Genomic DNA, 13,310 nt, shown 5'->3' on the forward strand with positions numbered 1-13,310 from the left:
TCTGGAAAATGTTTCTCATGGCAGGGAGTCACCCTAAAGAATCACACAAAGCTGCTGCGGAGGAGATAAGGATGGAGGCTGAGCAAACGGGGGTGGGGTAGGGGCACGTGGCTCAGGTACTTGGGGCAGGCCCAGTCATTATGGGATGGGAAAGACCGTGTGCTTAGAGGTATTTCCTGTGCCCTAATGCACAAAAGCAAGGAGCTAAGCCCCAAAAGGCTTACCAGAAGGGCCAGGGCCCAGTCATCCAACCCAAGACCCTTCTGCAGAGTCAGAGTTGAAATGACAAACCGAGGTCACTTCCAGCCCCTTTGAACACCCTTTTCTGCACAGGGATCAAGGTTAAGATCCAGTTCTGCTCCCACAAACCTGGGATTGTTGGGTCAGGATTCCCATAGGAATCCAGCTCTTTGGAAACAGCACTGCTCTAAGAGCCTGTTCTGGGGTTGAGGTTGCTTAGAAACAGCAGAAGCCACCCGGAGACCATTTGCCAGACCAAAAGCTAGGAAACAGGAAGCAGCAGCTGTGGATTTCAGCCAGCAGGCTGAATGCCTAAGTGGGCAAGAATACCCTGTGGCTTTGGGTAGGTACAACCCAAGCTCAGGTGAGCAGGAATGCGTTTCCAGGGAGTGGGGGCTCCCTTCTATTCACAGCCCACTGAGGATTGCCATGTAGCTTCCTGCCAAAAACTTAGATGTGTTCAGGTAGAATGGAAAACTGGCTCAGCCCCTTTCTAACTACGTGACCTCAAGTAAGTTACCAAATCACATTAGGTCTCAGTTTCCTCATCTGTAATAGGAGGATAATAGTTTCCATGTCCATGATCTTATGGTCAGGAGAAAATCAGGTGATACATCTCTAGGGCTTAGCACATTTCTGGCACACGGAGATACACAGCAGCAAGAGCAGCATTGCATGAAAGGGAAAAAGCAGGTCTGGGAAGATAGGGACGTGAGTGGGTTGAGAATGGGGTGATGACATCCCTGTCTTCATTGTTCTTTCTAAGTATTTGTGCACTCCAATCACCCCCTACTTGTTTCTCCTATGTCACCTCTCCCCAGCTCCAGCCCTCCCCCTTCCCCTCAGGACTCACTAGAGCAACTTCTCCCAGTTTTCTAGAATATTCTCTACTGCTGTCTTTTTCTTTCTTTTGGAGGGGGGTACCTTGCACTCTAGCACTTGAACGATTCCCCCTCACTCTAGATGTTTTCAGTTATTCCCAGTTCCCTCTGTTTATTTCCTGGGTCCCTGGTTACTTCAGGAGTATTTTCTGAGGGAAAGCACATGCAAATCAGTATGAATTATTCTAGAGATAATGTCTGTGTATGAGTGTGTTGGGGTGGGGTGTTCTATGGACTGGATGAGCAACACCTGGAGGGATATGAACATATGTACTAGCCAGCCCCAGCAATGGGGTCCCCTGGTTAATCCCTGTCTTCGAGGCTGACCTTTCTCAAACATGAATATTTCCTTCTGGCCAGTACTGTCCCCATGGTACCAAGAGATATAGAAGTTGAGTGGACCCCCTTCCTCCCCGGTCACTGCCCAAGGTCTGAGAGGGTCAGCTATCCATCTTGCTATGGATCTGTCTATCTCACCCCTAAGTCACACCTTCTTGTTGGGTGGTTGCAGTGCCAGTCCACTTCCTTGCCCCACAGTCTGAATGATGCAGTGGGAACACTCACCCACAGCTTCTTCCAACAGGCCCTGCCCAGCCAACCAACAGACTGATAACGCTGTGGGGTGAAGCCTAGAACCCAATCCCAAGGAAAGAGGCCAGGGAGAAGTGTAGAGACCCAACGGGACAGAATGAAGGAAAGTCTGGGAACCCATAGGGATAATGAAGGAGACATCTGAGATGATGGGTGGCATGGTGACATCTGGGAAGAAGGGAAGAGTGGAAGTTAGGTGGAAGGTAACAGGCCAATCAGGGTCATCCCCATAAAGCCAGTCCACAAAGACCCGCAAGAGTAGAATGCTATTGCTTGCACGTCCCCACGCCCTGGAAAACTGCAACGATCAAAGCTAATCATCATGCCCATCACAACTTCCATGAGAGGGAGATCTAAACAGCTTTTGGAAATGCTTTCAGGTTTTATTTTTCTTTGCTTTTTTTTTTTAATCTTAAGACACTCCCTCCAAAAGATAGTGGAAATAAATTTGAATAAGCAAAACAGGTTTGCTGCAAATAAAGCCAGGGCTCTGGCCTTCCACACTCAGCCTGCTTCCAGGTCTGTGTGGCAGTCAGACAGCACCTGTGGCTGAGTGTGCGGCAGCCAGCATGTCCCAGGTGAGTCCACCGATGGCTGGGGCATGGGGCTGCCATGCTGCCACGAGGGTGAATGGAGGCCAGGCCCCCGGCTACAGGATCTTGGGGAGCAGCTGAGGGGTGAAGGGGAAGGTGGGCTGGAAGGCATGCAGATTGGGTGAGGACAGTGCTCTCACTGGTCTCTGCCTACAGGTGGTTGTCTTCTTGGCAATGATCACGGGTGCCCTCAGTTTACGGGGGCAGAGGGATTGTAGCCACTTGCCCAGATGTTGCCCCAGCAAAGAATTCCCTGAGGAGTGGCTGAAGTGGACCACAGTGTCTATGACTCCTCCTGCGTCAGCTAACCTCCCCCACAACCCAGCATTCTGCAGGGCCAGCGAAGACGGACCCCTCAACAGCAGGGCCATCTCCCCCTGGAGATACGAGTGAGTCTGCTGTCCCCATACTGTCTGCCTGCAAATGTCCCCCAGATGTGCTGTCAGGGGGGTATATTTGGGACACACACAACGAATTCCCTTTCATTCCAGCTTATCTGTCTTTTACTTTGCCCCGCTCCTACCTTTCTCTTTTAATAACAGCAAGAGTTACTCAGACCTAGATTTGAGCCTCAACTCTGATTCTCATTGGGTAACTTTGAGCCAACCACCGGCAAATTTTCAAGGCTGTTTCTCCTTCTTTTTCTAATCAGTTAAAGGAGATTACAGCTCATGGGGTCAATGTGCCGATCAATTGAAATAATGTAGGTAAAGTTTGTAAAATTAGGTTGATACTTTTCTCTCCCTCCCTCCCTTCTTTCTCAATGGTGGCTGACTAAATAACAGGGGATATTAGCATGATACCTGCATCAAACATTCCAGTTCCAAATGCTACTGTGTAGAGTTGGGAAGAGATGAGAAGTACGCAAAGAAAATAAACCACCCAACCTTTTAGGGCAGTTGGGTGGTAGGATCTTTGGGCTGGTTATCTTTGATCATAATCATGGTTCTCTTATTCTCCTGTACAATGTATCATACAAATGCTATAATTCTGCCTTCTTGCCATGACTTGAAAAAATATAATCCCTGAAATAGAGATCAAAAGCCAACTATTAAAAATTATGATAGTAGGGGTCCCAAACATATTTTCTTTTGTATTATGTCATCTTTGAAAGTCTGTTCCCATTCACCACAAATCTATTTAGCTTTGGCTGTGGGGATGGATGGAGTGTAGTATTTTAGGGAGGGGATCCATTTAACTGAGATTAGGTCTAAGGTAAAGACACAAATCAAACTGCTTTGGTCCTGAGGCAAATCTGACTGTGTGGAAACCTCTTTGAGAAAGCTGGGGTGTCAGATGAGACTTATTCAAGCTGGGCCTACATTCTTTGTGAAGGCTGTGAACCCTTGGTAAGTTTGAGGCATTCTCCAGAGTACGTTTTGTGTAATACTCATCAGTGAAATGAGATGTAGTATGTAGTATTCATCTCAGAAAAAAAAATAGTGATAACATGAAATAAGTGTAGAAGGGGCCAGGAGTTTGGCCTAGTGGTAGAGGGCTTGCCTAGCATGCATGAAGACTGGGGTTTGATTCCTTGGTACCACATATATAGAAAAAGCCAGAAGTGATGCTGTGGCTCAAGTGGTAGAGTTCTAGCATTAAGTAAGTCCAAGAATAATGGTCAGGCCCTGAGTTCAAGCCCCAGGATGGGAAAAAAATTTTTTTTAAAGAAAAGTTTAGAAAAGGGCAGCTTCTGTCCAATTGGAGATTAATTTGACATCAAAACCTTTACTTGCAAGGTATTTCTTTCAGAACCCCAGTTTTCCAAGGATCCTCTATACGGAGAATAGTTTAACAACCTGGGGGTAGGGGTTCTGCTACAGTACTGGAGTATCTGTTTTCCCACGGCTTTTAAGCCTCTTTCTCAGTCATGCAGGTTTTCACATGATTCCTTAAGTATGCTTATAATATGTGCTTGGACATAGCTTCCCGGGGAGTAGAGCTAGAGAATGCCAATCTTTACTTTATATACTTCTATATATGTGGCAGTCAGAACAATATTTAGTAATGAGAAAATCCTAAATGAAGCGGGATGCCAGTGGCTCATACTTGCAATCCTAGCTACTTAGAAGGCTGAGATCTGAAGATCTTAGTTCAAAGCCAGCCGGGGCAGACACATTCAAGAACCTCATCTCCAATGTATCAGCAAAAAGCTGAAAGTAGAGGTATGGTTCAAGTAGCAGAGTCTCAGCCTTGGTTGAAAAGAGCCAAACGAAAGTGTGTGGCTTTGCATTTCAATCCCAGTATCAGACCTTGAAAATTCTACAATGTAGTAATTCCATCAAGGAACGCATGCGGGAGCCTCTGGTATATATCAGAAGGAAGCAGAGCTTGTTTGCTGGAGACTGAAACAGGAGGCTTCTCACTCTCTCCCATGTTCCTATGGACTCTGAATGGTTGGAAAGCAATTCTTTCATCCCTTCTGCACACTAACAACTGAGGAAAATAAATCCCAGTGAGAAGGGGGTGACTTGATTGAAGTTACACAATAGGTATCAGAACTGAGGGACTGCTGGGCGCTGGGGGCTCAGACCTGCAATCTTCACTTCTCATCAGGAGACTGAGATCTGGAGATTTCAGTTCAAAACCCAGCTCGGGACAGACAAGAAGACAAACTCAGAAATTGAGCTATGGCTCAAGTGGGAGAATTTCAGTCTTGAATGAAAAAAGCCAAACAAGAACACCAGGCCCTGAGTTCAAGTCCCATGCACTCACGCCTACAAACGTGCATGCATGAAGAATAAGGAGGAGAAAGGCAGGGGTCAGCATCTGGTAATGGTGCATATCTGGAATCTTGGCACTACATTGGAGGCTGAAATAGGAGGATTGTGGGTTTGAGGCCAGCCTGTGCTACAAAATGAGACCCTGTCTAAACAGACAAACAAACGGCTAAGTGTTCAGCTGCATCATTTCCTTCCTCTAGTCTTCCCACCCCACCCACCCCTCCCCGCTTCTGGCCCGTCTCTCCAGAGCCTGACCAATGCCATCTTCTCAGGTTGGACAGGGACTTGAACCGGCTGCCTCAGGATCTGTACCATGCTCGCTGCCTGTGTCCACACTGTGTCAACCTACAGACTGGTTCCCAGATGAACGCCCTGGGCAACTCAGAGCCTCTCTACCACAACCAGACTGTCTTCTACCGGCGGCCGTGCCAGGGCGACCAGCGAGCCCGACACCGCTACTGCCTGGAGAGCAGGCTTTACCAAGTCTCCTTTGCCTGTGTGTGTGTGCGGCCACGGGTGATGGCTTAGTCCTGCCAGCTGTCTACCTGAGGCTTGTGCCTAGGTGGGAAAACTGGAGCTAGATCTCCAATTCCCTGGCCAAGGGATCCAAAAGCTTAGTCCTTCCAGAGAATTGCCTGGAACGGCAGGATCCTGGGACAGGATGGGGGTGGGGTGGGGCTTGGGGAGAAACTCACACTTTTGCACTTTTTGGAGGCACGTTTAGAAGACAGCAACTTCCACTTAAGGCGCTGGAAGCTGGTGCTCTGACATTTCCTCTCAGGGAAGACCTACACAGGCATTATCCATCTCTGGAAGCCACACCACTGGCTTTTCCTCTCTTCCCATCTCCAGCTACCCCGGCCCCAGCACAGGCACTTTGTAGATAGATATCTTTCCCTTTGGCCCTGGTTTCATTCATTCATCAAATACTATGAAAGCATATGCTTTGCACGTATCCTGGTGTAATAACTCATCCTTAGCCATGGATCATTTTGAGGAGGAGACTATTATTGAAATGGAGAATTTTACCAAATAAATATCTATATTTCAAAATGGCCTCCTTTGTCTTTGGTATCCATAGATGGCACCTGAATGCCCTGTAGTTCTCCTTCTCCACATCAGTCCTCACCCCCTGCTTATATCCTGCCTGCTCTACTTGTCCTCCCATTTCCAAGGTACTCTCCCACTCTCTCTCCTCTCTGGCTCTCTCACCCATCTCTGAACACCGGGATGGGGGACAGGCCCAGCTACATGCTGGAGAGAAACAGAGGCCCATTGAGGCACTTGCAGTGGGCACACAGCGCCCCCTTGTCTCCTCAACAATCTGCCTTTGTCCTCTGGTCCTGGCTGCTGCAGCTTGGTTCTGGGGGTGAAGCCTGGACTCAGCTCCCACCCATTCTAAAACGGGGTGGGGAGGGAGAAAGGATCAGCCAAGGCAGAGAGTTAAGTTATAGGAGGGGGACACAAACTTCTTCAGACATAGCTCACAGGGGGTTCCTGGCTCTGTGCTTGTCTTTCTGCTCACTTCCTAGCTCCTCTGGTTTCTTTCTGACCTCCTTCCTTCTCCCTTTTCTAGGCTGGGTTGGGCTGGAGTAAGAGGAGGCGGAACCACGCCTTCCCTGCCCCTCCTAAGTCCTGGGGGCTGGTGCAGGCCACAGCGCAGGCCCTCTGGGCAGCTGGGTTGGCCTCCCCTGACTGTCACTGTCTCCTGGGGCCCTACAGGCAGGCCCCTGCTTTATTTGAAGATTTTTTAAGTGCCTTCTTGCTCTTGTCTATTTCCTGCTTCTTGTCAGCTTTTGGTTTCCTAGGACTTGTGCTCAGTGGGCCTCACAGAGATGTTCGGTGCATGGGATCGCCGGGACCGGCCCCCCGAGGAGGGGGCAGCTGCAGAGCTCCAGGGCTTCGCTGTGGACAAGACCTTCCTGTCTTCCCTCAAAGGCATCCTGCTGGAAACGGAGCTGGTAACAGCTGCTTTCCCCAACCTGGTGCCTCTACCTCTCACATCCTCAGCTCTATGACGCAGTCCTATGCTGACTGACCCTGCTCAGGCTCATGCACAGCAATCCCCTTTCCAGGCTTTCTGAATCCTTGATCCCTGCTGCATCTTTCTTGCCTACGTGTCCTCCTTCTCTTTCTCTTCAGTGTTAGTACTGGGGCTTGACCTGAGGGTCTGGGTGCTGCCTCTAAGCTTTTGTGCTCAAGGCTGTTGCTCTACCACTTGAGCCACACATGTACTTCCAGTGTTTTGCTTTTGGTAATGAATTGAGTCACCTGACTTTTCTGCCCAGGCTGCTTTGAACCACAGTCCTCAGATCTTAGCCTCTTGAATAGCTAGAATCACAGGTGAGAGCCACCAGCGCCCCGCTCTGCTTGGTTTTCTTGCTGCCTCTCCATCCAGAGGCACTTAGAGCAAGTTGCAGTTGCGCAGGACAGAGTGAAGTTACATGGACAACTTTTTGAGACCTTGAGGGGATGTACAGGGATTGGAAGGATGGGGATGTGATCTGACTTTCCCCAGCTTTCAACCAACTATTAAAAAGTGCAGACTTCCTGTAGTGACACTATGAACATCTAAGGAAAGGAATTTGTTCCTGGTTACCTAGTAAGAGCACAGTGCTCACTTAAGGCCTTTGCACGTCTGCTACCCCATGCGGCCAGGAAGCGCCTTCTTCTAAGCCTCCTCTCTTAAGGTGGAATCAAAGGCTGTGGTCCTGTAGGAAGCTTTATGGGACCTGTGATGACTCCTGAGGCACAGGAGCTTTGGGCCCAACTTCAGGGGTTGGTGTGTACCTTGTACCTTGTACTTGGTCCTCCTGAGGACACCATTTTTCTTGTGGTTGCGTTGAAACTGTTGTAGTCACAGGGATCTCTGGGACTAGTAAAGTGGGAGGCGGAAATAGCCCGGGTCCACTGACACTGGGAATGGGAGACCTGCCTGAGCTCTCCCTCCTCCTCACCAAGGATGGGTAGTGGGTGCCACTTGGGTCAATCCAGAGTGGGGAAAGCCTGTGTACGGTCCGCTCCCTGGCAATCCCCCCTGCTCGGTCCTTTAGGCTCTGACCTTCATCATCTTCATCTGCTTCACCGCTTCCATCTCTGCCTACATGGCTGCGGCGCTGCTGGAGTTCTTCATCACACTCGCCTTCCTCTTCCTCTACGCCACACAGTACTACCAACGCTTCCATCGGCTTAACTGGCCTTGTTTGGTAAGGAATCCTGCCCAACTGCCCTATCCTAGGCCTTTCTTTCCCCAGATGGCTGAGTCCATCTGGGCTTTGCTTCATTCAGTGTCCTGTTCTCCAAATGGTGCTTTGATCTGCATGCCGGTGGCTCACACCAGTAATCCTAGCTACTTTGGATGCTGAGATCTGAGGATTGTACTTTGAAGCCAGTCCTAGCAGAAAAGTTGACCCAAGCAGCTAATAGCTGGAAGTGGCTCTAGGTAGAATACCAGTCTTGAGCAAAGAAGCTTAGCAAGACCATGAGACTCTAGTACCAGCACACAGACACACAGACACACACACACACACCCTCTCCCCTAAAACAAATCCTCTGTTCTTTGACTCATACTGATGACATATTACTGGGCCCCTGCTAAATTGGAGGACATATTTATACCTTAGTTCTGTTCTCCCATTTACCAAAAGCCCAGTCTCAGCTCAGCTCCCACTGGCCCTGCTGGCTGGTCTCCTACCACCACCCTTAGCCAACTGCTCCTGGCTATTCTGAATTCAACTGCCTCCATTCCTTGGGTAGCCCTCTCCAGTGTGTTTCATAAGCATCCCAGGACAACCTCACATAAAAATTCAAAAAATGATTATGCAATTTTTGGGCAAGGCAAAGGAGGGGAAAATGGGAGGGGGAGGTAGGGAGAGGGAGAGCAAAGGAAGGGGTGACAGTGTGCAAAAAGAAATGTAATGAGGGGCTGGGAGTTTGGCCTTGTGGTAGAGTGCTTGCCTAGCATGCACTAGGACTTGGGTTCGATTCATTGGTACCAATACATAGAAATAGCCCGAAATGGTATTGTGGCTCAAGTGGTAGAGCTCTAGCTTTGAGAAAGCCCAAGGACAGTGCTCAGGCCCTGAGTTCAAGCCCCAGGACTGGCAAAAAATTTAAAAAACAAAAGAAAAGAAACGTACTCAGTTTGCCTGGCTTATGAAACAGTAACCTCTCTGTACAACATTACCTTCACAATAACAGCAAAATTATATTGAAAAAATTCAGAATCCTGAAGCTCAGGCTGCTGATTAGTCTGGTAAATCTCTAAAGATACCCTCCTCCCCACTCCACCCTTTTCTGATCTCTCTCTCTCTCTCTCTCTCTCTCTCTCTCTCTCTCTCTCTCTCTCTCTCTCTCTCTCTCTCTCTCTCTCTCTCTCTCTCTCTCCAGGATTTTCTTCGCTGTCTCAGTGCCATCGTCATCTTTTTGGTGGTGTCCTTTGCTGCTGTGACCTCCCGGGAGGGAGCTGCCATTGCTGCTTTTGTGAGTCTGGGGCTCTTTAGCCCTTCAGGACCTCCGGCTAGTGCTAGCATACTTCCTGTAATTCCCTTCGGACTACTCACTTTCCTCCCTCGTAATTCAGTAGCCCAGTAGCCTCTGCTGTGCCATCTCTGTTTCTCTTCCCACAGGTTTTTGGTATTATTCTCGTTTCTGTCTTTGCCTATGATGCTTTCAAGATCTACCAGACTGAGATGGCACCCCAGGCTGCTCAGGGTGAGTGTCTGTGCCCCGAGAAAGGAGATAACCCCAACTCTATCCCAGAAAACATAACCAGACATGGCTTCCTTGCCTGGCTCCATCTTCACAGGGGATCAGCAGTGACTCTAGGTCTACCTGGCTCCCAGACTCAGCCAGACACAGGGACCGTGGAGCTCAAACACCTCGCCTTTGGATTCACTCGCTCCCCAGCCCACTGTTTACCCAAGATAAACAGGGAAACATGCCTAAGAAGTCATGGGGTGCCCAAAGAGGGAGGGGGCAGGAGAAGGGAGGTTACTGTGTTCTCAAGTCATTTCCAAATTAAAAGATTCATAGTCTACTGCCGCGTTGTCTTCTCCTTCAGAAATTAGGAAGATGAGGAATGCCAAGGTGTATTCATGACCTATCTGGAGCAAGTCATGGCTCCTTTTCTGGACTCAGGTATGAGCAGTAAGGAGGTCAGAGCTAGCCTGAAGGAGCTGAAGACCCTTTTCAAGATCAGACTTCTCCTAAACCTCAGTCACCAAAGGAGGGAGAGATCTCCCCGATGTTGTGTGCAAGGCTACTCTGGTGTACTTAGAGGCTGGGCACTTCGAGTTGTGTGCCTGAGAGGGCACACAACTTACCTGATGTGAGGAAGGACTCGGGCGACACCTGGGCCAACACCTGTTGGTAAGCTTGAACCGAGGTGCTTGCCTGGGGCGTGTGCAGAGCGCCCCCTTGTGGTGTGGGAAGAAGTTGGTCAGCAGGGAGCAGGGGAGAGGATGGTGGTGAGTGACAGGATGAGGGCGGCCTCATGCATTAGAAGAAAAACATGTCCAAAACGCAGGCACTGGAAGAGCCCTTGGACATTAGCTGGTCTCATTCAACATAAGAGAAATCTGGGGCTCCGTTAGGAGAAATAACCCTATTTGTGGCAGAGCGAGGGCTGGAACCCAGCCCATCATAAACTGATGATTTGGACACTACGCTGAGTCCAGCTAAAGCTTAAAAACCAGTGTCCTAGAATGATCGAATATTCCTTCACTGGTAGACCTGCCTTCCCAAGTTGCCTATTCCTCAGCACACATTTCCTGAGTATCTAGCGTGCAGCCCTTGTGCAGGGCACCAGAGATTCCAAAGTGACAAGCAGACCTGTCACCGAAGCCTCAAATGCTGGCAAAGGGTTCCATGATGAAAGCAATAGGAGAATTTGGCCTGGAGTTTGGAGCAGGCACTACTTAGTTTGTGACTATCTAGTGCATCTAGCACTTCTCTGCCCAGTGTGTGGAGCCCAACTTGGCACAGCTCAATGATTCAAGGTGACTTGCCGTCCCCATTCCGCTTTCCAAAGAATGCTATATTTACCTTAAATGTCCTCCTCCCTGCCCCTCCTCACTCCTGAAATTGGGGCTTGAGGACTTAAACTAAGGATCCAGAAGCGCTCCCTTGGCGCTTAGGACTGGTACGCTACTGCTTGAGCCACAGCTCTACTTCTGGCTTTTGGCTGGTTAACGGGAGATAAGAGTCTCATAGACTTTCCTGCCCCAGACTGGCCTCAAATCTCAGATCTCAGCCTCTTGAGTAGCTAGGAATATAGGTGTGAGCCACCAGCATATGCAGCTGAACACTTTCCAATTCTATTGCTCCTTCCCTTTGCCAGCCTCTGCTCTCAGGCTCACCTAGATTATGTGTCTATGCTCTGTGGTCATGTCTATACCTCTTTTTATTTATTTCCAGTCCTGGGGCTTGATGAACTCAGGACCTGGGCATGCTAGGAAAGCACTCTACCACAAAACCACATTCATAGATTTTGTGCTGACTTTTCTTCTTTTCTTTTCTTTGTTTCTTTCTCTCTTTCTCACTTTCTTTCTTTCTTTCTTGTCAGTTCTGGCTTTGGGCCTAGGGCTTGAGCACTGTCCTTGGGTTTTCGCAAGGCTAGAGCTCTACCACTTGAGCCACAGTACCACTTCTGGCTTCTTTTCTGTGCATGTGGTACTGAAGAATGGAACCTGGTCTTCCTGCATGCTAGGCGAACACCCTACCACTAGGCCAAACCCCCAGCCCCTGCACTGATTTTTCTTTTCTCATGTGCCCTGTTCTATCCTTGTATTCTGGCTAATCCTTTGTCCCACCAGCCTCTCTAGGACAAGAACCAACGGGATTGTGTGCTTTCTCTGGATTCTGCTCTGGTTTCAGAATGTATGCAGTCCACTCCCAAGACTAGTTGGCAATCCTTGGATGGGGCAGTGGTGGGACAGGAGGGGACAGGAGAGGGGTGCAAAGTGAAAGAAATAAATGGTTGTCTAGAGAGCCTTGCCAGAAAGCCCAGAGGAAGGCAGGGATTTGCTATGAGCTCAGCACCAGCTCTGCTCCCTGAGCAGTCTCAGTGGGGTTGAGAGAGAGGAACCACAGTGTGTGTGTGTGTGTGTGTGTGTGTGTGTGTGTGTGTGTGTGTGTGTGTCTCAGAGAGAGAGAGAGAGAGAGAGAGAGAGAGAGAGAGAGAGAGAGAGAGAGAGAGAGAGAGAGAGAGAGAGAGAGAAAGCTGAGCACTGCCCAGGTTTAGTTCCCACCACATTGTCTCAACTCAGTCTTAACAGAACTCAGTGTCTTGGAATGTCTTCAAGGTGGAGTTGGGGTGTTGGGGAATGATTCTGGGGCTGAGTAGAAAAAGATTTACTCCTCACCTTCTCTCTCCTGCACATCTGGCTCTAGCTCTGAGCCTCTGGCCTCAGTAGGACATTTGTGTTAGAAAGATCAGATATCTAAAGAGGGAAGGGACTCAGAGGTGGGGACTGGCTTTAACTTGGGCATTCATGGGACTTGAACTCTGAGCCTGGGCACTGTCCCTGAGCTCATCAGCTCAAGGCTAGTGCTCTACTCCTTGAGCCACAGCTCCACTTCTGGTTTTCTGGTGGGTACCCAGCTTCTAGAAAAACTTTTGTCTGCCAAGGGCTATGTGCATATTTATAATATTGTATATGGGCTATACAAAATTACTTATACAGGCAGATGGACACTGAAAGTCTATGAGAAGCATATGTATCTGTCCTGTCTGGTATCAAATGATTTTGTGGGCTTTATATGGATCAGATGTTCTGCACCCCTGAAACTTTTTTTCCCATGTGACACCTTTGTTTCACCCATGTGTGTATGTGGCATATTGGAGATAAGAGTCTCATAGAGAGGCTAGGAATGTGGCTTAGTGGTGGAGTGCTTGTCTAGCATGCATGAAGCCCTGGGTTCAATTCCTCACTACCACATAAACAGAAAAAGCTGGAAGGGGCCTTGTGCCTGAAGTAGTAGAGTGCTAGCCTTGAGCAAAAGCTCAGATGACAGTTGCCCAGGCCCTGAGTTCAATCTCCAGGACTGGCAAAAAAAAAAAAAAGTCTCATAGACTTTTCAGCCCAGGACACTTCAAACCATGACCCTCAAATCTGAGTCTCCTGAGTACCTGGATTGTAAGCATGAACTAATGGCACTTGGCATTGCTTTCTCATTTTTGAAAGCTCTCCTTTTTCTTCTTTTTCCCTAGCACGGTTAATTGAGCAGGTTAGGACTCGTGGCTATGCCACTTCAGGCAGGCGCCCCCACTTCTTTATAGA

General features: G+C 49.0%; 2 protein-coding genes across 2 annotated transcripts; both read left to right on the forward strand.

Annotated features, from left to right (window-relative positions):
• The first annotated feature begins 678 nt into the window (after positions 1-678).
• Positions 679-5,561, forward strand: Il25 (interleukin 25). Its single transcript, XM_090345476.1, has 3 exons — positions 679-751; positions 2,462-2,694; positions 5,301-5,561. Exons 2-3 carry the CDS (start codon positions 2,480-2,482, stop codon positions 5,554-5,556), a joined length of 471 nt encoding a protein of 156 aa, XP_090201602.1. The 5' UTR covers positions 679-751; positions 2,462-2,479; the 3' UTR covers positions 5,557-5,561.
• Positions 5,562-6,496: 935 nt separating this feature from the next.
• On the forward strand, positions 6,497-10,024 carry Cmtm5 (CKLF like MARVEL transmembrane domain containing 5). Its single transcript, XM_090345477.1, has 5 exons — positions 6,497-6,989; positions 8,082-8,234; positions 9,418-9,510; positions 9,657-9,741; positions 9,836-10,024. The coding sequence occupies exons 1-5, from the start codon at positions 6,864-6,866 to the stop codon at positions 9,847-9,849; spliced, it is 471 nt and encodes a 156-aa protein (XP_090201603.1). The 5' UTR covers positions 6,497-6,863; the 3' UTR covers positions 9,850-10,024.
• Positions 10,025-13,310: the final 3,286 nt, after the last annotated feature.

The sequence above is a fragment of the Megascapheus bottae genome, chromosome 14, assembly GCF_031878675.1.
Source record: "Megascapheus bottae isolate mThoBot1 chromosome 14, mThoBot2.hap1, whole genome shotgun sequence".
NCBI lineage: Eukaryota > Metazoa > Chordata > Mammalia > Rodentia > Geomyidae > Megascapheus > Megascapheus bottae.

Excerpts from the sequence above, each read along its gene's own strand:
- Il25 (XM_090345476.1), top strand. The coding sequence starts at position 2,480 with ATGATCACGGGTGCCCTCAGTTTACGGGGGCAGAGGGATTGTAGCCAC. Across the intron at positions 2,695-5,300 it reads ATCTCCCCCTGGAGATACGA|GTTGGACAGGGACTTGAACC; the intron begins GTGAGTCTGCTG and ends CCATCTTCTCAG.
- Cmtm5 (XM_090345477.1), top strand. The coding sequence starts at position 6,864 with ATGTTCGGTGCATGGGATCGCCGGGACCGGCCCCCCGAGGAGGGGGCA. Across the intron at positions 6,990-8,081 it reads TCCTGCTGGAAACGGAGCTG|GCTCTGACCTTCATCATCTT; the intron begins GTAACAGCTGCT and ends TCGGTCCTTTAG. Across the intron at positions 9,511-9,656 it reads GAGCTGCCATTGCTGCTTTT|GTTTTTGGTATTATTCTCGT; the intron begins GTGAGTCTGGGG and ends CTCTTCCCACAG.